General features: G+C 37.7%; 1 protein-coding gene across 1 annotated transcript in view; it reads left to right on the top strand.

Moving 5' to 3' along the window:
- The window catches only part of dab2ipb (DAB2 interacting protein b), a 48,752-nt gene that overhangs the window by 7,677 nt on the left and 13,265 nt on the right, over window positions 1-27,810 (top strand). The window contains exons 2-8 of the mRNA XM_056243823.1: window positions 2,962-3,115; window positions 3,651-3,749; window positions 6,047-6,601; window positions 20,831-20,975; window positions 23,358-23,502; window positions 24,135-24,371; window positions 24,607-24,808. Coding sequence (XP_056099798.1) covers window positions 2,972-3,115; window positions 3,651-3,749; window positions 6,047-6,601; window positions 20,831-20,975; window positions 23,358-23,502; window positions 24,135-24,371; window positions 24,607-24,808 — 1,527 coding nt within the window. The 5' untranslated portion in view covers window positions 2,962-2,971. The remainder of the gene's footprint in view (window positions 1-2,961; window positions 3,116-3,650; window positions 3,750-6,046; window positions 6,602-20,830; window positions 20,976-23,357; window positions 23,503-24,134; window positions 24,372-24,606; window positions 24,809-27,810) is intronic.

Genomic DNA, 27,810 nt, shown 5'->3' with positions numbered 1-27,810 from the left:
TCTCCTCCCAAACTTGCTGACCAAAAAAAGAGCGTCTGGGTTATTTTCAGTCCTGGTCCTGATCCCTTTTTCTCTCAGGACACGGTCTTGAAGAGCTGATCTTAAGTCCTACTCAAGAAAACTGTCTTTTTCATTCAGAAACCAGAAGCTCATTTTTAAGGAACATTCTTTTGATGTTGAAAGTTTCATATCCAGTGATTAAAGTGATTGACACTTGTTCAGATCAACACACAGTGTTTCTTTCAAACATTCTTTCGCCAAAGCTTTTTGACAGCTATCCCCAGTACTTCCTGTCAGTGTCATCCCATCAATGTTTAGTCAGGAAAACTGATGTTGGTTTCTCCCCGTTCTGGAACTCAACCTGTCGTTTGGACTGCAAGTTTGATACTCTTTCTCTTCAACGCCGTTTCAAGCATGGATCAATCCCAAAATCCCCTTTGCCCCAATTACTCTGAGTCCTCTGCTTCATTTCACCTCAGCCAATCAGAAATAAAACAGTTTGTACACACACACACACACACACGTTTTGCTCTCTGACGCCTCAGTGGTTAAGAGACAAGGCTGGTCTCGGGAGTATAGTCTTACCTCTGAAGATCTTTGTGGAAGAAAGAGAGTGAAAGAAACAAGGAAGTGAAAATAAAGGAGAGGGGGAAGGGAGGTAAAGAAAGGGTTCAGGGTAATGAAGAACTGTAAATAATTTATGAGAAACACACAGCGACAAACAGTTGATGATGATTGTTTATGGAGAGATATGTGGATTGCTTCCTATCAGGTTTATTTGTCTCCCTCTGTGGGGGAAATACGAGTTTCTGTCAAGAAATTGACATCTACCATCAGCATCACCTTTGTGAAGAGATCATACATCGCCCATGTGTGTTAGTTAATATCCACTGAACTGATTGATTAAAAGGGAAAGTGCACTCATAAATGAAAATGTTGTCATTTATTCACCCTCATGTCATTCTAATTCTATATTATTTGATCTTTTCTTTGAAACACAAAATGAGATGTTAAACAGATTGTCCGAGCTGCTCTTTTTTTTTCATACAGGATAAGTATAGAAGTATGGATGCAAAAACATAGAAGAGCAAGCTGTGATGACCGATTCACAATCAAATGCTGGATATTTTTAATGAGTCACGAAAACACTGAAAAAGCCTTGAAATCACTCATAAGTTATCTATTTGAATAAGATTCTACTTATACTTATACACGTTGTAGTATGTAAATCATATTTATACAACAAATACAGTATGTAACTACTATGTTTAAATAATATAATAATTATGTAATAAAATATATTATACAAATATGGTATAATTAATAAAATAATGTATGTAAATAATATTTATATAGTGTCCTAAAATAAATGAATAATGTAATCTAAAAAACCTTCAAGTATTGTACAAAAACTATCCAACAGCATCTCCAGTTGCAACAAATTTATACTAAATACAACTAGAAAAGTTGTTCATTCTGAAACCTTACTGAACCTACTATACTAAACATTCATCACAGCCAGATGCACAGCAACCCATTTTTTAGGGGGTATGCTGCACAACAACATGGGGGTATGTAAATAATGACAGAATTTTCATTTTTGTGTGAAGTATTCCTTGGAGATCAGAAGATGAAGAGTGTTCTGTGCACTTCTCTCTCCGGTTGACATGAAGGGATGAGTAGTGGAACTGTTCCCAGATCAGATCTGCTTTGTAGCAAGCACTAATTAACGTCAGTTCAGACCAACACAGGCTTCATCAGATGAGATGTCCCACTCGAATTACAGCGGTAAACATGTTGGATTTTCCAATGATATGCTTGCTGTCTCCCATCACTGTTTATTATGGATGCAGAACGTGTTGAATTGATGTGACACGAGTGGTATTGGCATTTTAAATGGCTTCATCCTTCACACCTGCATGCAAGCACTCACAACTTTATGATCTGGTATGTTATTTTCTTACTTGTCTTCGTGCCTTAACAGATATTGAAAAGTATGGCAGAGATTTTATAAACTCTGTTTTAGATTATTAGGAGATAATTAGCTGTTTGAATAAGGCACAAATTATCTTGTCAGGGCACTAATCAGTTCCTGTGAGCGTTAACACTGACCGACAGCTCAGTTAATGACACCTGTAGTGATCAAAGCATAGAGCAACACTTTGCTCAAACAGCACATGCCTGTGTTCATTTATATGCCTTGATGAGTAATTAATGCCTTGATGCATTATATATGTCTCAATACGTAGAGCATTTTTAAGGACTCAATGTTGTTGTTTTTTTTGTTTTTGTTTTTGCTGACCTAGTCGTTCACATTTTTTTCGCAAAAGAAAATAATTATCTAATTTAATTTTAAAAAATTGCAAAAAACTGTTTAAAATATGCTTTATTATTCAACAGAAATTATATGTAATCTTTATATTGATATATTTTTTTGAAAAAATTGTGTCCTTTTCAATTGTAAAACCATGTTTTGTATTTTTATGACACATTTTAATCGTTGTGGCTGTTTGACTTCTGTTTATTGTTAAAAAGTTTGAGCCTATGCAAATTAGTTGCAATTTAGTTATACATGTTAGGGTAAAGTATTAGGTGTAATGTTGATCATAATGATCAAATAAAAAAAAAAAAAAAAAGAAAGGCTGGAGCTAGAAACTTTTTAACTACTAAAACTAAAATGAAAAAACTAAAACAAAAAATTATTGCAAAATCATAAGACTCATTTCCAGTGAAATAGGAGTGAGATGATAGAACATTTTCTAAATGATAGCTGTTGTCTTCACACTTTGGAGACTCAAACTATGTTGTGAGACTCGAACATCTATTATTCTTTGACCCCTTATCTTCTGTGTCCTGGGGCCAGTTGCATAAACATAGTTAAGAACTAGTTTATCAGTCTTACTTTTCCAAGTCAAATTATACCAATCTACATTTTTATGTAACTGTGTGTTTCTGTCTCAGGTCTCATCTGATGCCCAGGCTGAAGGAGTCGCGCTCTCACGAGTCTTTGCTCAGTCCCAGCAGTGCAGTAGAAGCTCTGGACCTCAGCATGGAGGAGGAGGTCTTCATTAAACCAGTGCACAGCTCCATCCTCGGCCAAGATTACTGCTTCGAGGTATAGACGCCTCTTTCACTCACTTTACATTATATACACAAACAAATTCACTGATGCGATCTCTCTTGACCCTTAGTACGTTCATTTAAATTCAACATTACAGTATATCGTCATTCATAAGACAATGTTTCCTAACCAGGGGTGTGTTTCCCAAAAGCATCGTTAGCCAACTATGGTCCCAAGTTCCTTTGAACTCTATTGGTAAGGAGTCAAGGACATACCCTGCGACCATATATTGGCTTTGGGAAACGCACCCTGGACAAGTTTCCAGCGAAAAAGTAATTTGTAAAAGTAATCTTCTTGGACTAGGTAAAAAATATTGATTTCCAATTAATCGTAATTTTAATTTAATGGCCCCAGTATCAATTTTAAAATATCAGTCAGTTAATGTAGTTCAGTTTTGCATTTTGTTTCTTTTCAGTAGCATCTTTTCACATGACATTAAAGCATGGCACAGGTTTGCTTTTGTTGCAAGCAAGCCGGAAGCCATGAGATTTCTGCAGTAAGCTGACAATTAATCGCCCCTTTTTTCCAGGTGAGCACCTCCACAGGTAGCAAGTGCTTTTCTTGTCGTTCGTCTGCAGAGAGAGACAAATGGATGGAGAACCTGCGACGAGCCATCCACCCTAATAAGGTAAACTTGCCTAACTGCACCACCACTTATGTATCAGCATAGGCAAATATCATACCTAATGCAGATGCTCTGATTTTAAGTGAAAAAAATGCAACTCAATGCAAAGAAAGAAGGAAAATCAAATAATGTTTCTGTATCTGTAAGAGTGATGAAATTCAGGGCAGTTTATTTCTCTCTCTCTTTGATATAAGCACATGAGACTCAGGAGAGAAACTGCTAAACATATGGCTGCTTTGAACATGGCAAAAAAAAACATACGACAGCTCATTTCACCAATCAATGATTAAGCAAATTAATGATTAATTAGATTGGGGGGAAATTCAAGCGCAACCTTCAAGTTATATTTTGCCTTCTTCACAGCTTGCCTGGGGATGTGTTTAATGTCTCCCCATCGTTCAGTCTTACATTTTAATTACTCAGTGGGTTTCTGAGGTGAACACCAGAGCCAGGCTTTAGAGAGCTTTGCAGTGAACAGATGATGCTTTCAGACAGATGTTGATGCTGTAGTAGTGTGGAGATGATCATAGCTTAGGCATTAGCTGCTGCGGCAGAGGCGCATTTCTGTCTGCCTAATTAGTTCATTATCTGTGATGAGGGCACACAATGGAGCACCTCAATACTGAGATGCAAAATCAATTGCCTTAGTGGGTGTTTATTTGTGTGGGAATATCCATGAGCACTCGAGCCCTACACAATGCCCAGTGCCCTCAGTACAATCAACTGATGTTATAGAGCACTTCATCAGTCAGGCATTAAAGGGTTAGTTCACTCAAAAATGGAAATTGTGTCATTATTTACTCAGCTTCATGCTGTTTGGCAATTTTGAAGAATCGTTATTCAGCTTAGGGCTGCAGGATTAATCGAAACAAAACTGAAAACTGATATGGCTCAGTGCGATTATAAAATCACGAAGGCTGCGATTGAATTAAGTAAATGTATGTTTCACAGTGAAACACGGCACTGTGTTCTTTTACAAGCGAGCGGCTCATGTTTTTAGTTTATCAGAGCAGATCGGTTCACAGTTAATGCTGCTCCAAATAAACTCTAAGTTAGGGTGGTTTATAAGGTGCATTTGGGAACATGCAACATGCTTCAACCCTCTTCACAAACTTGTAATGAGAAGTGCTTATGAACTGGCTGTTGTCAACAAAATAAAAGCTTTAAGAGCCCTGTTGTTTTCTGTCAAAATAATAGCTTGATTTTTTTTTCTTACATATTTGATTTATTTCATAGTAAAATATTTCAATAGTAATATTTCCTATTTTGTTTCATATTAAAAATAGTCGTATTGATATATAATCATAACCAACATTTTTGGCCCAGTAGTGGCCCATAAATTTGTGCATACAACTAGTCTTCTGAAGTCATACGATAGATTTGTATGGTGAACAGACTGAAATTAGAGTCATTTTGTGTGAACCAAGCCCAACTCATTCATTTTGAGGGTTGTGATTTCTAATTTACATTTACAACACTAACCCGCTGTAGACTGCGGCCCACCAAATTTATAATTTTTAAATTACAGAAACCTAGAACGATGAACAGGAAGAAAAATCTCCAGAGATAATGGTAAATGTGTTTAGAAGTGTTTAGAATTAGGCTAAATTGCCCGAATAGTATTACAATTTCCATCAGCGGTAACGTTTCACCCCAGATATAATAAATGCTTCTGCATGACATGACTAATTGTGGGTGGGACACTGTGCAATGGCTAGAGGGTCAGGGACAAGAATTACTGTATGCCGCTGGTGAACGAGGGCTTTAGTCTTTTCAGTTTAGTGATTCACGATGGTCTGTGGCCTCAGAAATAACTGTGACATTTAGTTTTATTCTGATCTCATCCTCCATTGCCTCCTATGTTATAAGAGTATGGAGGGATATCTATAAGTTAACCTCTATTATATTACAACAAAAGCTTACCCTTATACAGCACGATGCAGGTCAACTTTATGGCCGTCCCTCGTATATTAAACCACATGACTTCACACTGGAAAAACTATTCTATTAAAAAGGCCAGTGAATGACATTAACTGCTGATTGATGTCACACAGTATTTACAGCACCATACTGCTATCTTTATGGGAAGGACATGAAGTGATCTAAAATAAAGGGCCTTTTAATTCCAAGCCAAGGGTTGGTGATCTGAAGCAGAGGGTATTTAATCACTGAGCCGAAAAGCACGTCATCTCTAAATCACTGACCCTGTTAGATGCCACACTGATGCGGTAATAATCCGCTACAGCCTTGGCAAGGCAGCCTAACAGTCTACTAACCTCACAATGCCCTTCCGTCTCTAGGACAACAGTCGGCGGGTTGAGAATACACTGCGGCTGTGGATCATCGAAGCAAAAGACCTTCCGGCCAAGAAAAAGTACTTCTGCGAGCTCTGCCTGGACGACGGCCTCTATGCCCGTACAACCTGCAAACTGAAGACGGATAATGTCTTCTGGGGTGAACACTTTGAGTTCAATAACCTCCCTACGGTCCAGAACATCACCGTCCATCTATATAGAGACTCTGACAAGAAGAAGAAAAAGGACAAGAATAACTATGTGGGGCTGGTGAGCATTCCAGCGGTGACTGTCACGAGCAGGCAGCTGGTTGAGAAATGGTACCCGGTTAGCCAACCCAATCCAGGTAAAGGGAAAACAGCTGGTCCTATGGTCCGCATCAAGACCCGGTACCAAAGCATGAACATCTTGCCCATGGAGCTCTACAAAGAGTTTGCAGAGTACACCACCAACAACTACATGCTGCTCTGCTCTGTGCTGGAGCCGGTCATCAGCGTCAAGAACAAAGAAGAGATGGCCTGCGCCCTGGTGCACATCCTGCAGAGCACCGGGAAAGCAAAGGTAATGTGAATGTCATTTAGCTAAGGGGTTTTCCACCTGTGGTCCAGGGAAGTGCTAAAGGGTCTGTGGAAAGCTGAATAAAATTTTTTTTTTTTTTTAAACACAATGCCATTTTTTGACCATTGCAGGGTTCATACCTACAACCTTTTGGTTTCATCTTCAGATGTTTAACCATCACAGACTGAAATACATGACCTGAAGTGTGTGTTTGTCTACTGCACACATACCATTAATAATTCTAATAGATGTAGACTTTAATGTGATGATGGTGGTTAAACATCTAGAGATACTGTAAAACCAGAGGGTTGTAGGTATTTGAATATTGGCCTTTGCAGTAACGTGCATATATTCATCTGGAAAAAGCTGACACACAAATACATGTCACGTGACCCGAAGAGATTTCATATAGTTGTGACCTAATGAGTTTTATATAAGTCTTTATCTTATATATTATTCAAAAGTTTATGGTTTTTGAAAGAAATATCTTATGCTCACCAAGGCTGCATTTATTTGATCACAAATACTGCAAAAAGAGTTACATTGTTAAACTGTATTACAATTTTAAATAGCTGTTATTTTATTTGAATCTATTTTAAATGTTATTTATTCCTGTGATGACAAAACTGAATTTTCAGCAGCCCTGACTCCATTCTTCAGTGTCACATGATCCTTCAGAAATCATTCTAATAGGCTGGTTTGGTGTACAATTTATTTTTATTGTCATACAGTTGTGATGTCAATTTTTATTTTTGCAGAAATAGTGATTCGCCTTTTAAAATAACATCATCTATTTGAAATAGAAATATTTTGTAACATTATAAATGTTAATGTTAAAAAATATATTTTGTAATTTATTCATTGATATTTAGAATAATTGTGAGATTATGGATAATTTAAACATTCACTTATAAATCATAAAACATATGTTTATAATTTATCAATTTATATTTCAATTTATGTGAGCATGTATTTACTTTTTGTAACTATTACAAATCAATTTCTGCCTTTTCCCTGACCCATGTGTTTTTTCCTTGTGCATTTAGCTTTTTCACTGATGCTCTTATGAACTTCAGAGGTCACGGTCAATCAAAAGCAATCCAATTCCAGTTATCTTCTGTTATCTCTGCTGTAGTATCCCGCTGTTATTCCTTGCTGTTTGGGTTAACAAAGGGATACTACATTAAAGAGATTGCTTGTAGTTTGTATTGGCTACATCTGTGATTCTTTGTATTTATGTGCATAGGATTTCTCATGCTGAGAGGTATTTCGGAGGGATTATCTCCCCTGGTTCTCACTGCCTTCCGCAGGATCCAGAGAGCAAAATAGCAAATCTTCCCATTATACCATAAGGGAGGGATTAATACGGCTGCTCTTATCTGTATTGGCTGCTTTAGTTGGTCTGGCCCTGATTGGCAGATCCAGGGTTGATATAGATGGTATGTTTGCAGTGACTCACAGGATGATATAAACACAAAGGCAAAATGACCTTAGATGGAGGTGGATAAGCCTCTAGTATATGTATGGCATTTAGTGAAGAACATGTTTAGACTGCACTAATGTCATTCACTGTTTGAGGGAGAACAGGACAGACAAACAGACTTTTTTAGATATGAAGTTGAGTTTTTCTTTTCTGAATATTCTCATTATCATAACCTGTGTGTGGAGTCTAATTAGACAAACTAAGCATGAAACAAGATTTTCAGACAGTGAATCTACTACGATGTTTTTAATCAGGGTCCAGGCATGAGGGTCATTTCAATGGGCAGCTCTCGGGAATACTGATTTATTGCTGCCTTACAGTCCAGGGTTTTTAATCCAACATCTTGCAGTCACCCGTCAAGTAGTTGAACTGGTGCCATTACCTTTAGCCGTGGAGAATCAGTGAAATGACGTGTGAAACAGGTTTTTTTACCAGGCTATTTGGAGGGAGTTCTGAAAACATAAAAATATGTTTTTTGTTTTGTTTTTTATTCTTAATGGTAAGATCCCTTTGAGAACCCTGATAGCGAACATTCCAGGTTTCCCATAAACCCGTTCAACCAAAAAGTATCATGGAAATAATGGTATCTGGAAAAATCAAGGTAAAATTTTGATCGTGGTAAAGGCATTGTATTTTATATAGTGAATATTCATTTTATATGTTTCATGCTCTACTACAAAATATTCTTCTAGAAATGGAAATATATCTGCTTGATAGGCTGTTGCTCCTGTTTAGTATAAAACTTGCTTCGCAATGATACAACAATGTCCCATTTGTGAGCAAATTACTCATTTCAGTCAGTTCTTTTTTTAGTGAATTTGTCAAACTTGTTCACAAATGGGGTCTCAATCAAAAGCTTTTTGTTACGTCATTTTATCCAGTAATCACAAGAAGTCACATGACTTCTTGGAAATAACAGTCAGTTTAGAACTGTTCAGTGATGTCGTCCTTGGCTTATATTTTCATGTTGGCTGAAGTGCAGTGTAAGTTGTGAACCACCACACTGTCATTAGAGATGGTCACTGGTCCACAAATGACTGACTGATCTGCATCATTATCCTGTGAGTGCTGACTCTTAAGATTGGCTGCTCTTTGCATGTCATTATTAAAAGTCATTAGTGTCTTTTACTGGTCAGTTGCACTTCACTTCTTTAACTACTGGGTAAGAAGTGTCTTCTGTCACTAAACCAACTACTTTTCACAGAAGGTCATCATAAACGGTCAGTGCGTCAGTCATATCCTCTCCTGCCCTCGTCCGCTGGGTCCCGCGGGGGGAGATCAGGCCTGTTAGTCTGAAGCTGTTAATTACTGCTCCTTAATTACTCTGCTTCTCAAAGAAGCCCTGAGGGATATGGGCCGTAACACCAGTGGAATCATCCAGGCTGTCCATGGTCATTTGTTTTGAGGACCGTATTGTAAATTGTAATTATATTTCACATTGTTACTTTTTTTTACTGTGTTTTTGATCAAAAAAAGGAAGTCTTGGTGAGCTTCAGAAACTTTTGATCAAACTTTGAACGGTGTATATTTTAGGAAAAATACGTAGGTACGTGCTACTTATATTGGTTTATATACCAGTAAATGAAAATGGTTAAATATTGTTCTTTCATTTAGTGAAAAACTGTGTGGGGTCATCTGTCATCTTGATGATTTTTGACACGATTTTAATTGTGTTTTACACCTTGCATTAAACATATTGAATATAAATAGCTGTTTGGTCACAAGTTGAAAATAAAACGCTTTGAATATGCTTAAAGATATTTTAGCTATATCGCCCAACCTCAGTTTTGACTTAAATGAGCGTTTCATTCGTGCAATGAAGACTCGGTTTAGTGCTTCAGTTTCCTAACATCATGTCTCTCTGCCTTAAGTGTGTATTCTCTCAGTCTGATTAAATCACTCAATAGTCATGTTATGAGTGTTTAAAACAGATGTAGAGGATGTATTTTGGGAGTTCTTATAGTTCTACATCAGCTGGCTTGTTTTCTGTCTCTGACTGACACATAAGTTGACAGGCCAAAATAAAATTGGACTAAATAAGGTTCAAATGAAGATGTAGCAGACTCGTCTGTGTGGATAATAGCGCTTGTCTGGACACAGTTAGTTGAGCTACCAAACAGAGCCTGCTGTGACAGATTCACGGGGAATGATTTTATGAAGGAATCTCATTGATAATACACACAGTTTGTTTAGGTAATGTAGCAGTGGTCACATTCTATCAGTAAGTAAGTAGATATGGTACCTGTATTCCTCTGACTGGTCCTGAGACCAATGTGCTCATGATGATGTGAAATATGGAGAAGAGATATCCCACAGAGACATCAAGCCCAAAAGGACACAATAACACTCACTTATCACTTGCTTGAGTTTCGTTTGGGTGTGATTTTTATGGCACATCACTTTTTTCTCCACCAATTAAGTTTAAATAAAGGGTAATTGAGGGTTCCTATACAATCATGGGAAAACCTGGGGGAAAAGTAAAAAAAAAGTCTGAAATTTGTTCTAGCTGTGCTTAAAATATTTCATCAGCTAGATATTTCTCTTTGAAAAATTTGCTTTTTTGCCACATTCAAATGTCAGGATGTATTTTTTTCTTACTGGAGAAATTTAGGTTCTTAAAATTGAATATTATACATGTAATTTGCATTTAAAGGAATAGTTCACTTAAAAATTAAAATTCTGTCATCATTTACTCACCCTCAAGTTGTTTCAAACCCGTATGAAGGTCATTCAGAAGAAAGAAATTCATACAGGTTTAAAACAACTTGAGGGTGAGTAAATGATGACAGAATTTTCATTTTTAAGTGAACTATTCCTTTAATTTTATGTATACACATGTCTATAAGTATACAAATATGAATGTGTTTTTTCTGTTCAAAGGTTTGGGTGGCTAAGTTTTTTTTTTTTATGATTTTGAAAGAAGTCTCCTATGTTCACCAAGGCTGAATTTATTTGATCAAAAATACAGAAAAAAACACAATATTGTGAAATATTATTCAATTTAAAATAAGTTCATGTATTTTTTTCCTGTGATGGCAAAACTGAATTTTCAGCAGCCATTGCTCCAATCTTCATTGTCACATGATCCTTCAGAAATTTGCTAATTTGTTGCTCAAGACAATTTTTGTTTTATTAATGTTGAGAACAGTTGTGCTGCTTAATAATTTTGCAGGAACTGAGATTTAAAAAAAATAAATATATATATATATATATATAGTAATGCATTTTGAACTATGTTCTTCGTTGCATTTTGACGTATGCACTGTTATTGTGGCAAAGCAACAGCTCAGCCGGCATCTTCCATCATTAACTTCCTTCAGCGCGCATATCTTTCCTCTCCTCATCCGTCACACTTTCTTTTTTCTTGTTTTCTCCCCATCCTGCCTCTCTCTCGCTCTGCCCATCACCTCTCTATCTCCTTATCTTGTCTCAGACTCGTGCTCTGCCATTCTCTCTCTCTATCTCGCTTGGCTGCACTTTAAGGCAGGCTGGCTCTGAAAGGATGTCATTTCTGGTCTAAAGCAGCACATTGCCCTGACAGCTATTACAGAAGTCGTGCTTCGCTGTAGATGTGACATCCACTTCAGCCGGCTCTCTCAATGCACACACACTTTTCATGCATCTCAAGAGTTTGAGGTTAGACCAGGTATTAATCTGTTTTGTGATATGATGTAATCGTGATGTCATGTCTGCACCCTGTTGATTATCAACACGTGATTATAGATGACAAGAGATGATCATGTGGACTGCAATACGTGAGACTCAATATGCAGATATTGACTGCACAATACAAAACATAGGCCTGTAGCAATCATTACATAATCATCTGATTATCTCTGAAGTGATCCATGACGCACTCTGTGTGAATTGTGTTTACAGACCCCATGAAATCTATATTAAAGTGTTGTCTTTTAATCCTGTATGTTAGCTATGAGGCCATATTTATGCTACTGTATTCTTCAAGGGTTAATTCACCCAAAAATTAAAAAAGAATGTAATCAATTACTCGCCTTCATGTCGTTCCAAACCTAAGACTTACTTTTATCTTCGAAACACAAATGAAGATATTTTAAATGAAATCTGTCAGATTTATGTTCCTCCATTGACAGTCCACTCCACGCAACTACCACTTTGTCACTTCAAAGAGTTCATAAAGAGATTGTAAAACTAATTTGTGTCAGAATAAATTGTGAGGCAGAACGTCATGACTGTGACAGCCCTAATAAAACATATGCTACACATAACACACAATTAAGACATAATTGAGTTAAATGTATGTCTTTTGATTTAAATTAAGTAAACTGATGTGATAAAACCAGCCCGATCTCACGGCAATTCGTACGAACTTGCTAATTCGTATATTTTACGAGTTACCAAATTCGTATGAATTCGTACGAATGACCTACCCCTGACCCCGCCCCTAAACCTACCCATCACGTGGGTTTAGACAAATCGTACGAGTGAGGTCGTATGAATTAGTACGAATTAGCCACCTTTTAATCACTCGTACAAATTCGTACGAATTGGTCGTGAGATAGCGTTGGATAAAACCCCAAATCAGCTTTTTCAGTTTCTAGATGGATTGTGTTGATGAGATGCAGACTGTTTAGCAAGTATAAGATGGTAAATGTTGAGGACATATTGATGTGTGTTCCTTGTCTGTTTGACCCACTTTAGTCATACAACACAACAATCAGTCTCATCTCAGAAAGCACACTGGATAAAGCTGCCCCGCAGCCTAGCATTTCATTAGCAGAGCATTTCTACATTTCACTGAGGGTCGTGAGCGCGCACGGCTGCGCAGAACAGAATCATACGCATATTTGCACACATGCAATAGAGAAAACTCAAGGTTATAGAGTGTGGGTAGATTGAGAGCTGAATTCATCGCTTCTGTGATATTTGACTTCTCTCACACACTCACACATACATTACAGCATACGCTTTCTCTCGCTCTCTCCCGACCCTCCTTTCGTCTGTCTGCTAAATAGCATCTGACCTTCTCTGACCTCTTTTTTTTTTTTTTTTTGCTGGAGAGGGAGCGAGATAACAACTTTCAGTTTTTCAGTGTTTCAGTTTACAGCTTGCCTTTAGATCAAAAGAGAAATGTGCTGAGAATGACAACCAAGTAATGATGAAATTGGAGGAAAGGTATTCATCTTTGACATTTAATGATCGCTCCCTTTTGTTTTTCTCAGTAGGTCATGTTGAATTATTGTGTGCCTGACAAAGTTTAGTGCTCATCTCCCGTGTGTGGGAGAGTGGATTACATGTATTGTGGGATTAAATGGTATACATGCACTTTGTAAGCCCACTTTGGACATTTCACATTTGCAGTTAAATAAAGCAAATTATCTAGCACTAACATATCAGGATAGCTATAGATTTTACACTATAATTTCTTGAAGTCAGCAGCAATATGTGCATTTGTGCATACAAAATAATTTGTTCCCCAAAAAAGTACAACCATCTTTATTAATGTAACTTTACATGTATTTACTTTACATTAATGTATTTTAGTTTTTTTTTTTTTTTTCAAAGTAGGAAATAATCTGTTCATCATCTATGAAAGTAATTAACGAATTAAGTAATTAATAATCATTAGCTTATCATTGTATTCCATTGAATTCTTGTATTGTTGTATTACTAGAAATGTCTGTAGTGAACAGTGAAGTTTAGAGTAGTGAAATTTTGTTCTGTATTTAAAGGGTTAGTTCACCAAAAAATAAAAATTGTCATCATTTACTCATCCTCGTCGGTCCAAACTTGTGTGAGTTTCTTCTGTGGAACGTAAAAGATGATAATTACATTTTTTTGGTGGACTATCCCTTTAATTGACTTTAAATAGCATTTTATTTACTTTAAGTTCTTATGGATTCTTGAAAAAGTCATGGAAAATCTATGGAAGTTCATTGATCAAAAGCAGAGCCATAGAGAGAAAGAGTTGCGACACTCCCATAGACCGCCATAGGAACTTTGGAATGCGGAAGTAACGCGTGTCGTGGAGCAGCCAATAGTTCCAAACACTGATAGTTTCTCCATTGAACCCCATTCATTTTCAGTGCTTCCGAAGTACGCTCGCTGGTAAATTAATGAAATTACTGTATTTTTTTTACTTTTACACACATTAGCCGACCTCTCGTGAATCTAGTCTGTAGTTATATTTTATGTAGCCAGTTTTAGTAAATGTTTATTGGAAGATAATAGGTTAATTGCAGCGATAGCTTACGTGACCAACACTTCACTAACGTTAGCTAACTGGTAACCTGATGTATATAATATATAATATTTTTAATAATATTTTATATGTATATATATATATATATATATATATATATATATATATATATATATATATATATATATAGCCTATATATAATATTATATACATACATACACACACACACAATTAATTTATTTAAATGGGTTAGGGTTATGCATGTGCTTATATGTATTTAGGAACATAGTTAATTCACTCATTAACTATCTCTCCGGTTTAAATTTATGAAGAATATTTTTCGGTTGAATATTTACCGAACATTGCTGTATATAGTCGTTGCTTTCTACGTTATGGGAGCAGTCTATTTCCCTCCTAAATCATTCATTTGTACATGCACAGCGTAATTATTTATATTTTATGTTGGTTGGAGTTCTGAACGGACTGCAGACCTCTTTGCGTGATCACGAAGGTAGGCTAATGGCTGAATCGGAATTTATAAGCAAGATCACGGGAATCAATAGCCTAATACAGCCCAGTTGTGCTAAAATAAATATCATGAGACGTCCATCATCAGATGAATGACATGGAAAAGTTAAGTTAGAGCCGCTAAAGCCGCAGTGCTATTACTAACTTACCCATGCGAACATGAACACTAAGCTTTTCCCTCCAAAAATATAGCCTAAAACTTTTCTAAGTTGTCACCCTGCCTCTCCAAATGCAAAACTGACATGAACAAAATGCAATAACAGCTTAAAAAGTACTTGGGTGTGTGTTTTATTTTATATTTACCGTTTAATAATGCAATCGCTGCTGTCTGTCCATAGAAGAACATGACAGCCCGCGTATGTTGTGGAACTATTGGGGCTTATGTGAACCACGTGACAGCCGTCGCGGCGACATTAAAGCGTGTCGCAACTCTTTCTCTCTATGGCTCTGATCAAAAGGTGTAGGAATTCTTTAGGTCTTTTGCAACAATCTCTCTCTCTCTCTCGCTCTCTCCCCCCGTTGCTAATATTGTCTCTCTCTCTCTCTCCCCCAGAATATCTTTACACAACTGAATGAGTCATCATCTTATGTCTTTAGATTAATGAGGCTGTGTGTGTTTGTGTGTTGTAGTCTCAGTGACCTTTAGTTTTATTTAAATGCCTTTGATAGCGAGTCACATTCAGCTGTCCCGGCTAACACAAACACACAGGGATGTTCATAGATGTCATGCACAAAGAATGGACTTTAATAGGACTCTTGCTTTGTTTTGTGCTCGCACATTTGTGTGAATTTTTACTCCTGAGGTGGGGTAGTCATGATACCAACGGTTCAGTAGTTTATGATAAAATGGAAAAACCATTGAACACACATTCTTTTAGTTCAATATTAATACTCGATGCTCAGTAGCCTACTATGGTACTTTTGAAAGACTACATTTATTTATTTATCACCTAATTCTTTACTAAGAGCTAATGATATTTTCTACCCTTGAACATGAACCTTGAACACAAACCCTTCTGAATTTTTACATTTTCATTAAGACATTATTTAATATGTTCATTAAGCCGCTTTCCAACTGGGGACCACTGACTCACAGGTTTTACAACCCTTGTGGGGACATTTGATCAAGACAATGTAAGCAAAATCTCTCTCTCTCTCTCTCTCTCTCTCTCTCTCTCTCTCTCTCTCTCTCTCTCTCTCTCTCTCTCTCTCTCTCTCTCTCTCTCTCTCTCTCTCTCTCTCAGGTAGAGCTCACAAACTGCTGTCTCGGTCAGATGGTTCCTTCTTTATGAGTTTTTGCTTCCAGGGAATGCAGAGAGACCTGAGGGATTTTATCTCTTCGTTTTAATCCCTCCATCCTCTCTTTATCATTTTTTCCTGTGTGCAACATATATTTCAGTTTTCTTCTGTTCCCCTGTGCAATGGCTTTGCTTTCCTGTGCAGCACCTATTTTTACGCACCTGTTTTATTTTTTGTTTTTCTGCTTTCCTTTCCATTTTAGATTTGAATTTATGTCTCACTGTGCTTAATGTCTTCTCCTCGCTTTCTCTTGTCTCTAACGTTTCCTGTGTTTCTCTCTCGTCTCGTTCTGATTAAGGGTGAGCTATAGTCTAGCTTATTAACTCTGACAGTAATGGACAATTTTCTTGGCCTTTTCTAAAAAGTGCCCACTGCTGTGTGTGCGTGGAGAGTCTCAAGGCTCATGAGATCTCCATCTACTGTGTGGCTCTAGTCTTAATGGTCCTGAGGATATTCTTCCGGCTCTGCTGATCATACCTTTTATAACTTGACAATTGACCGTTCGCAAAAGCCACGCCCCCTAGTTATTGTTGCTACGCCCGTCAAAAAAAACGGTCAAACACGACCAGCGCGACAGATTGCCATGACGGGAAGATTTTTTGGAGCAATACCTCAGCGATATCCTCCAGATCGAGGCAAAGGGGGTTACAGTATGCAGTGGAGGGATATGTTCAAAACATAAAAATACGCAAAGGAGACACACGACTACTATCGAAGCGAATGCTTATACCGGTCTCAAGCGAAATCTGAGAAACCCCATGACCTGTAACTTACCTGCTACCTCAAATGTAGTCTCGCGTAGCCAGACCTTCAGACTGACGGCTGAAGGTCTGGAATTCATAGCAGCTTTCTTTGGCCAAGGCCCGCCCATAAGGCCGTTTGACCGACATGTAAAACAACCAATTACAGATCGTTTCGTTCAGCGTCACGTTTCGGTGCGTGGAAATGTCCCCACAACAACAGACCTGCGTGCAACAAGTCAGTCAGCATAGAAAATCAAAGAAGGAAAAGAAAACTTCAAGAGTCTATGCCGTGAACCGCGCATACTTTTGAGAATCCTACGTTTAGCTGATCTTGATAAATGCTCATTGTCACTCATGTAAACACAACAGTTTTTCTTCCGCAATCACATGTCTGCGCTTTGTTTCCCGGCGGACCGAAAACAAACGCGACACTCGCGCCCCCCGGAAATCCGATAAAATTCAACCAATCAGATGACGACTTCGACATTCCTGAAGTGTTTCCAGTTAAGTGTACCATATGCATCAGACGTTTAGCCAACGTTCCATGGGCGCGTGACGTCTGAGGCTGAGACTACCTCAAATGCAACCAGCACAGCCTTGAAGAAGATTTTATAAGCTGGTTCAGTGGCTAATTGTTTGGAGTTAGAAATATATAACTCGCGCTGCATATTTAGTATTTTTGCCTCAGATACAGGATTATTCGCTTTAACAAGCAGGTTGTTCATTACCACGGCAACCGCTTGCGTGTCATGCTGAATGCGATTTTCGTGTTTAAAAAGTAACTAACGTTATACATAAGAGACGGAAAGATGCAGATAACCATAACGTTATATTATTTAAGGTTATTTCTATTCGTTACGATATTGATATATGAACTGATGTTGTCAAGTAAGCTTCATGCTTTCCCCATTGCGAACGTGCAGTCCTCTAAACTGTAACGTTAACGTTAGTCTACGGGTGCTGCACTGCTGCTCATTTTCCCCTGAGAATATCATGTTAACAACAACTCTTTAGAAAACGTAATTCCTTTGTGGATCCTCTTGATCTTGTTTCTCCATGTTTCTTTGACTAATCTCAGTGTCTCAGTCTCACTCATGCTGCATGCGAGTTAACCATGTTCGACACATTTAACTGGGAGTGGGGCCGTCCACACTGTTTTATCCATTGTAGGCACCAGTCACGTTGTGTTTTCGGCTTTGGAAACGGAAAGAACACAACTCCTCCAGACAATCTCTCGGGGTATCTAGTGTCCGATTTACAAACGCCGTGGGCGCACCGCTTCACCATCTTGCTTGGAGTCAATGTTTGACGGACCTGCTCACATAGTAACGGTTGCTATGATGTGTGATTGGACAATGGCCGTTTTGTGGGAGGGGCCTGCGAACGGTCAATTATTACACATTTAAGAATTAAAATGTAGGAAAAGCTTGAATACTGAGGATTGTTTGTATGCAGCGTCCAAAATTTGCTTTTCTAGCAAAACCTGCGGTTGGTTAAAATTTGCCAAGCATAAATATTTCTTACCCGCCATGAAACAGCATTGTGCATTATTTTCTTTTAAAAAATAACAATGGGATTATTTAGCTGTCAATCACAGCATCCTTTGTTTCTTTGTGAAATTGCACCTCACATTTTTGTTTCAATGGCTCAATGTGAGGTTTATAATATGTGCTACTGGGAAAAAAAACTTTTCTTAGATAAGCTTATAATTGTAAGATAAGGTAAAAGTTGTTAGAAGATATGGACAGTCATAGGTTGGAATCTGACACATGATGAGAGAGCCACTACTTTAAAGTCAGGATTTCTACGATCATGCAAAACCTGGAAATAGTCCGGTCCAGTTACCATGGTGACTGTTCCCTGCATCAGCGCTCATGAAGGATATTTAAGCTCTGAGGTCACCGTACATCCACACTACCCACACTCCCTTTCTCCTATATCCCAAAACAAATGCTTTTGTTTTGACTTACATAATACCTTATTATCGAGTATTTGCATAGGATTCCTCTGATATGAATTCTCTCAGTAATTATATGGAAAAATAATACTTAGTGCTGAAATTCTAAACATTGGTGGCCAAATATTTGTCCACATTTACCGTGAATGGAGCTGTGCTACTTAAAAAAAACAAAAAAAACGTAATATTGTAACGTGCTGGAAAAAGCAGGCGAAGGCGACGATCTATCTGCAAGGTTTTAATGAAATAACACATAGAACAAATAATAAAGAACTTCAGGGACAAAGAAATAAAACCACGAGAAGACCGAACTAGAATCAACCATACATGTACAACAACTGACAAAGTAACAAGTGAAACACAAGGGCTATAAATACACAGGGGCAAACAAGCTTAACTAGATAATGAGGAAACAAGATACACCTGGGGAGACGAATCAACATGAAAAACTACATGGGACTACAAAACTTAGCACAAGACAGGAAATGACAAAAGTACACACAAGACAAGTGGAACACAAGACCGGAATCATGACAAATATTGTGAAATATTATTACAATTTAAAATGACTGCTTTCTATTTTAATATTTTTAACACGTAATCTATTCCTGTGATGGCAAAGCTTAATTTTCAGCATCATTTCTCCAATCTTCAGTGTCACATGATCCTTCAGAAATCATTATAATATGCTGAATCACTGCTCAAGAAAACAGTTGTGCTGTTTAATATTTTTATGGAAACCATAATAAATAAAAAAATCTGAATTCTTTGATGAATAGAAAGAACAGCATTTATTAGAAATCTTTTGTAACATTATAAATATCTTTACTGTAATTGTTTATCAATTTAATGCATCCTTGCTGAATAAAGGTATTCATTTCTTTAGAAAATCTTTCTGACCCCAAACTTTTACTTTTAATGTAACTCATTTACAATCAAGATTGAGTGGGGGAGCTAAGAAAATAATGAGTAATGTAAATAATGAATGACTTCAGGTTCTGGTTTGGTGTTAAAGGAAGTGTCGGGTCGGGTTACAGGGTCTCATTTATGTGCCAGGCTTGGTCTTTAATCCCTGTACAGACCTCTGTTCTTGTCATCATTTCAACCACATAACTGAACGAATCCTTGGTTGAGACAGGAAGAGATAATGAAAGTGAGGCCTTGTCAAGTCTATTTTATTTTCTCCCAAATGACATTTCATTGTGTGCCCTTTTTGACACTTTATTTGCGCAGGGTTCACTGTTAACCTTTATTTAAAAGAAATACACAGATTATAACACAAGACGTGCTGGTATTATACAACACTTGTATTGTATTATATACAATAATGTTTTAACCAAAATGTCCTTTTTGAATCATGCACACTTAACTCCAAAATGGAATTTTAATGAATAAGTTTATTTCTTGCTTTGTTTTGGGCATGGGCCATTAATGTGTCTTTCCTTAGCATTAGGCTGCGTTGACCAAAACAACACAATAGTGTTGAATAAAAAACATACAGTAACTCCACTGAGCGAAATAGGATTTGAGGAGAGTGGCTAAAAGAAAGATTAGAGTGGGATACATTTAGTGAGAAAGAGAAGAGAGTTTTGTTACATGAATTATGGGGAGATATGTTCTATAATGAGAATGACATGATGATATTATTTTTTTTTTCTACACGGAGCCAAACAAGACTCACCACTGTAAATAGAGGCTGAGACACACACTGAATCTTTTTTAGGACACTGAGCTCTGGTGTGTGTGCATGTGCGTGTGTGTGTGCGCGCATCACATGTCAACAGCAAGTAGACTGACTTTTCTGTCTAACTCCCATTTGCTGGTTTCGATAGACTCCCTGCCAGATAGCTTTGATCGGAGCAGCTTTCACTTCAGCACTAGAATCTCCTTTTCTTTTTCTTTTCTTTCATGTTCCAAAAGACATCAGTAGCACAACCGCTTCGATTGCAGACCCTCCATCTACTCTGCTCTCTTTTTTTTATTACTAAGAGTACATTTTCTCACAGATCAACATGTTTTTTTGTGATTGTGTTTTTTTGTATAGGACTTCCTGACGGATCTGATGATGTCGGAAGTGGATCGATGCGGGGAGAATGAGCACCTGATCTTCAGAGAAAACACTTTGGGCACTAAAGCTATCGAGGAGTACCTCAAACTGGTCGGACAGAAATATCTGCAAGACGCGCTGGGTAAGAGCGTGTGTGTGTGTGTTATTTTCTGACATCATATCTGTACCATTTGTTATGACCACCTCCAGGTAACAAAGTGACAGGACCACCAAAATAAATATATTATATAATATAATTATATAATACTAGGGGAAATTTTATCAGTGCAAACTGTCTGTCCAGCACAAACACTAGAAACACAAAGACATTTCCAAAGTGTACTTTGTGGTTCCCCGTATTCCTTTTCGATAAGATTAAATAGCCGTGAAAACGCACACAAACATGCACACGCATATCCGACCTCCTTTGCTGTTGGCTCACTTTGTGTACGATAAGGCCTGTGTTTATTAATACCTCCTTATTTTAGGAATACAATTTTGAAATGTCTGGACTAGCAATTTATCTGCAAAACAAAAATACACACTGCAAATTTAACACGTGTATAAATATCGACTTTGGGGGATCTAATAAGCGTACGTGTGAATGTGAGTGAATACACCAAAGAGAGTGAATCTCTCTTTAGATTTGCATTAAGAAGTCATTTGGTGGTGCTGAATAATGTATAGTTGTTTTTCTTAGATAAATGTGACTTGTGAAGTGCTGCTGAATTATTAAACGGTTCACTCCTAAAGACTGACTTAGTCCCTCAGACATCAGAGCCAGAGAAGGACAGCAAAGAGAGCAGATTACACCACATGATTACATAAATAGCATATATGCGCAAGGGATGGACCTTTTGGTCATTTCATCTACTCTAGTTCTCGAGAGATAGAGCAATCAATTACTTCAGCACATTGTTGTTTTTTCAGTGTCTTGTTGTTCAATTGTTCGAATTTAAAAACTGATCTCATTTTCAAATTGAGTGACAAGATAACACCGAAAACACCAATCACAAAGTAAAAACTAAGGTCCATTATGTTTAGTTCTTGTGAAAATGAGTAATGCTGTAAAAATTAGTCGTTACGTGTTTTCTTGATTGTTCATTGTCACTTCCAAACACATGATTACTTTGGTGAACTAAGGAATTTATTAATTAAATAAATTACTGCAAAAATAGACTGATAGCTAGAACACATTCACACAAACACACACACACACATCTACATATGTACACAAACCTTCTGAGCTAGACGGTAATCCAACTTCCTTAAGGGATTTGTGGTATTACATTTCTGTCATTTAGTCTCTTTATTGGCAAATACTAAAAAGCCATTTATATAAGCTCAGATTGCACAAGATGTTCATATTGTATTACATATAATGGTAAATCAGTTGATTTTCAAGATGTGCTTTATTTTTGCTTTACCATTAAAGGACTCTTGTTTGTCAGCAGATATTGATGATGGGATTTTATCTTACTGGTTATTTGATTAGACTGGACATTTGAGCGATTAGTGTCATATTTGTGGCCTTGAATGAGTTATCTGGGTTTTCCTCTGACCTTTCCAGTCAATATGGGGTTTACCGACCAGAACTATGTGACTGTTTTGTACTGCTTTGTAGTGAGGTTATAGTGTGTGACAATACTGGGAAGTCTGTATCCACCTGCTGGAACCACTGCTGTATGTCCATTGCCAACAATAATATACTCAACTTCTCATATGTGTTCCCATTGCAAGTTATACACTACTTTTCAGAAGTTTGGGGTCAGTAATTGTTTTATTTTAGGAAAGAAATTAATACTTTTATTAAGCAAGGATGCATTAAATTGATCAAAAGTGACTTATAAGTGACAAAATAGTTTGGGTTTCAAATAAATGCTAAACAGATAAACAAAATATATATATGGTAGTCACTGCGCATCTGGTTAGTTTCTAAAAGGAAGATGAAGAACGAGGAGTCCTCTTCCATTCTGGATCAGTTGGGCGTCCACATGGTTTGTGCTACACTAGTTTGATTTTTCCTTGATGCTTTCATGCGCAACGGAACAGAGAGGGAAAAATCGACCAGTACCTGCTCTGAGTCTCTGTGGAGTGGGATCTGGCTGTGCTGTTTGTTTGGGATCGACAAAAAGGTTGTTGTATCTTCCCAGGATGGGTTTTCTCATTAGTTCTGAGTCAGATAACTTGAGAACTTTCACTAGTTGCTTCATGGCGGAAAGGGGTTAGAATATAGCTATAAGCTCAGGTGTGCTGATGTTCATTCCTGCTAATAATTGTGAGAGTTTTTGTTTGTTTGTATGAAAGATGACGGGGGTTTGTACAGCAGGTTCCCTTGCTGACATTTAGGATTGCAAGCATTATTTTGCCAAATACAGAATCATGTCAAAATGAATCAATATATGACAGCGTTCTTTATTGATTTCCTGGAAAATACTATTTCTGTTTAAACAACTAGACGTTACACGGGATTTATTTAAAAACGCCTTTGTCTTAAATGTATTTTCTCTTTCATCCACTGTAGGGGAGTTTATAAAGGCTCTGTATGAGTCTGATGAGAACTGTGAGGTGGACCCATCCAAATGTTCATCTAGTGATCTACCTGAACATCAGAGCAACCTCAGGATGTGCTGTGAGCTGGCCTTCTGCAAGATCATTGAGTCTTACCGGTAACTACAATATGCCCTTCACAGCTGGATGTTTATCTGAACCAGTGACGGATTTTATTGCTCAGATGTCGCTTTTTCTCTGTTATGTTTCTGTTAAGTATCAACTTGGTCTCAGGTGTTTCTCTTAAAGTAAAAAAAAAAAAAAGAAACTAAAGAGACAATATATGCTAGCAGTATAGAGGTATAAAATGAAGTATGAGAATTAAGCATAATTATTATTATTAAAGTACCAATACAATAAAATCCAGTTATACACCGATAACCTTTGATTATGGTGATTCAAGTGATTGGTTTGTAAGTATGTAGTATAATACAATTATTTTGCTTTATACAAATAACCCAAGTGATACTCAATACAATACTTTTAGTGTTGATGCAACAATTTTAGTGTTTTCATAACTGAAGTACAGGTTCAGTCACTGAGATCTAATACTCTGTATTTCAACATATAAAGAATAATAGTTTCATATAAAAAAAGGTTTTTAATAGAAAGCTTTTCCCTCAGGAGTTGTTTGTGAAAGGATAATAAATAGTTTGTGAAATTACTTGCCAGTAAGAATAACTGTTTATAGTTGTGTCAGGTTAATTTGTTTCCATCTAAATTCCATGTTCAACTCTCCATTCCTCAACAGTGTGTTTCCAAGGGAACTTAAAGAAGTGTTTGCATCGTGGAGACAGGAATGTGGTAACAGAGGGCGACCAGATATCAGCGAGCGTCTTATCAGCGCCTCATTGTTTTTGCGTTTTCTCTGTCCGGCCATCATGTCGCCTTCTCTCTTCAACTTGACGCAGGAGTACCCAGACGACCGCACTGCACGCACACTCACTCTTATCGCCAAGGTTACACAGAACCTTGCAAACTTCACCAAGTAAGGATTTTATTTACTCCATTGTGAGTGTGTGTGATTGGGTAGGGAGAGAGTGTTTTAAGGTTTTATGATGGAGCTGAGGAATGAGAGCACTGTGATAGCTTTTCATGTTGTTCTGAGCAAAATACTATTCATGAATGAAATTCCGTTAATAGATATAATTATGATTATAGGGTCATTAGCATTGAGTTAATAAATGCATCAACAAGTCATTCTTGTTCTCACTTTCTGTCAGGTTTGGTAATAAGGAGGAGTACATGTCCTTCATGAATCAGTTCTTAGAGCAGGAGTGGACCAACATGCAGCGCTTCCTGCTGGAGATCTCCAACCCAGAGACCATCTCAAATACGGCAGGCTTCGAGGGGTATATTGACCTGGGCCGTGAGCTCTCCACCCTGCACTCGCTGCTAGCTGAGGTGGTGTCCCAAATGGATCAGGTTAGTCTCTTCACTCTTAAGTCAGCTCCATTTGATTGTTTTTGTATTGTTAAGATTTTCAGCAGGAGTGTGTTGTGCTCCTTCACTTCAGACCTTCAAAAACACTGAAAAATGTTTATTTTTTTAATCAGTCTTGTTTCACAGTAAAAATGTGTTAAAGAAAACAACAAAACAGATTGTATCATACATTTATGACATGGGAAAAAACACATATCTCACGCCATTTTTCTAAAGTAAATTTATGTTAAGATATAATATATATATATATATATACTCAGCAAAAAAAAAGAAACGTCCTCCCACTTTTTAGCTGCTGATTTAGCTGTAAATATTTGTATGTACATAAAACGATTTGACAACTGAGACATAAACTGAACAAGTGAACAAACTGAACATTGGACAAACTAAAAATAATGAGTCCATTAACAAAAGTATCAGTCAGTATGTGGTGTGGCACCAGCTGCTTTAAGGTATACAGTTCATCTCATCTTCATGGACTGCAGCAGATTTGTCAGTTCTTGCTGTGAGATGTTATTCCACTCTTCCACCAATGGCACTTGCAAGTTCTCGAACATGTCTGGTGAGGACATATAGTTACATGTGGTTTGGCACTGCAAGGACAAGAACGATCAGCTGTCCTTACTGTCCCCTTTTAGCACTGTCTAAGGTGTCTGCTTACATTACATACATTGCAGTTTATTGCTCTGTACACATCTGCAGTCCTCATGTATCCTGCAGCAAGTCTACGGCTTGTTCAAGGAGGTGATCAGGGACCCTGGACATCTTTCTCCTGGTGTTTTTCAGAGTCAGTAGAAAGCTCTCTTTAGTTATTGGAACTGTGGCCTTAATTGTCTGCCGCCTGTAAACGGTTAGTGTCACAAGAACTGTTCCACAGGTGCATTGACAATCATTGAAAAAGCATAAAAAACATTGTTTAATCCCTTTCCAATAAAGATCTGTAAAGCTTATTTTGATTTTGTACAACATTATCTTTAAAAATACTGTATCCTGAAAAGTGGACATTCCTTTTTTTTTTCTTCTTCTTTTAATATACACTCACCTAAAGGATTATTAGGAACGCCTGTTCAATTTCTCATTAATGCAATTATCTAATCAACCAATCACATGGCAGTTGCTTCAATGTATTTAGGGGTGTGGTCCTGGTCAAGACAATCTCCTGAACTCCAAACTGAATGTCAGAATGGGAAAGAAAGGTGATTTAAGCAATTTTGAGCGTGGCATGGTTGTTGGTGCCAGGCGGGCCGGTCTGAGTATTTCACAATCTGCTCAGTTACTGGGATTTTCACGCACAACCATTTCTAGGGTTTACAAAGAATGGTGTGAAAAGGGAAAAACGTCCAGTATGCGGCGTCAGTCCTGTGGGCGAAAATGCCTTGTTGATGCTAGAGGTCAGAGGAGAATGGGCCGACTGATTCAAGCTGATAGAAGAGCAACTTTGACTGAAATTACCACTCGTTACAACCGAGGTATGCAGCAAAGCATTTGTGAAGCCACAACACGCACAACCTTGAGGCGGATGGGCTACAACAGCAGAAGACCCCACCGGGTACCACTCATCTCCACTACAAATAGGAAAAAGAGGCTACAATTTGCAAGAGCTCACCAAAATTGGACAGTTGAAGACTGGAAAAATCTTGCCTGGTCTGATGAGTCTCGATTTATGTTGAGACATTCAGATGGTAGAGTCAGAATCTGGCGTAAACAGAATGAGAACATGGATCCATCATGCCTTGTTACCACTGTGCAGGCTGGTGGTGGTGGTGTAATGGTGTGGGGGATGTTTTCTTGGCACACTTTAGGCCCCTTAGTGCCAATTGGGCATCGTTTAAATGCCACGGCCTACCTGAGCATTGTTTCTGACCATGTCCATCCCTTTATGGCCACCATGTACCCATCCTCTGATGGCTACTTCCAGCAGGATAATGCACCATGTCACAAAGCTCGAATCATTTCAAATTGGTTTCTTGAACATGACAATGAGTTCACTGTACTAAAATGGCCCCCACAGTCACCAGATCTCAACCCAATAGAGCATCTTTGGGATGTGGTGGAACGGGAGCTTCGTGCCCTGGATGTGCATCCCACAAATCTCCATCAACTGCAAGATGCTATCCTATCAATATGGGCCAACATTTCTAAAGAATCCTTTCAGCACCTTGTTGAATCAATGCCACGTAGAATTAAGGCAGTTCTGAAGGCGAAAGGGGGTCAAACACAGTATTAGTATGGTGTTCCTAATAATCCTTTAGGTGAGTGTATATAATAAGAATATATTACATCCTCTTAAAAATGTAGTATTTTTACATTTATTTTTCTCCTGGGAAACAGGTTAAAATACTGATTTAGAAAATATTTTTTTCAGTATTTCTTCATTGCAGCGTATGCCGTTGAGTGGTAGGTGAACTCAGGATAGGGTTGTGACGAAACAATTCATACTTTGATTCCACAGAAGGTTCTCAAGTTTTGCTCCAGTTTCGGCGTTCTTTGAGTGGGTGGACTGATGTGAGCAATTGCCTTCAGGCTGTAACAGTCAGGCTTTAAAATCCTTCATTTTGTTGCTTTTAATGTTCAGACCTCATAAGATGTGTTCACCACGTGTTTATTTCTTTATATCTTAATTTATACATATTTTTTAAAGAAATGATCTTCTAATCCTCCTCCTCCTTCAAATGCTAAATATAAACTAGTTTTTGTATTTGCCCAGATTTTCCACACTTAGAGAAAACTTCCAGTCTTGCAAAATGTGTTTGAGCAAAGACACATCTATATGCAGCTCACCTGTGTCTGTATGCCAGTGCAGCACCGATACTGCCTACAACTATGCAAACATTACAAATTAAATTTGTAAATGTTGGATAGTCTCATTGCAGCACTTTGTGTTGAATTATGCAGATCACGTTAAGTGGACATGCTCTGAAAACTCATGACCTCTCAGTTTTTGAGTTCTACATGGGAAGCCCATTAGTCCTTAAGGCTGCCAC

The sequence above is a fragment of the Rhinichthys klamathensis genome, unplaced genomic scaffold, assembly GCF_029890125.1.
Source record: "Rhinichthys klamathensis goyatoka isolate OS25496 unplaced genomic scaffold, OSU_Roscu_1.1 h1tg000850l_1, whole genome shotgun sequence".
Classification (NCBI taxonomy): Eukaryota; Metazoa; Chordata; class Actinopteri; order Cypriniformes; family Leuciscidae; genus Rhinichthys; species Rhinichthys klamathensis.
Note: the sequence above shows the minus strand (reverse complement) of the source record. Positions and strands in the feature narration are given on the sequence as shown.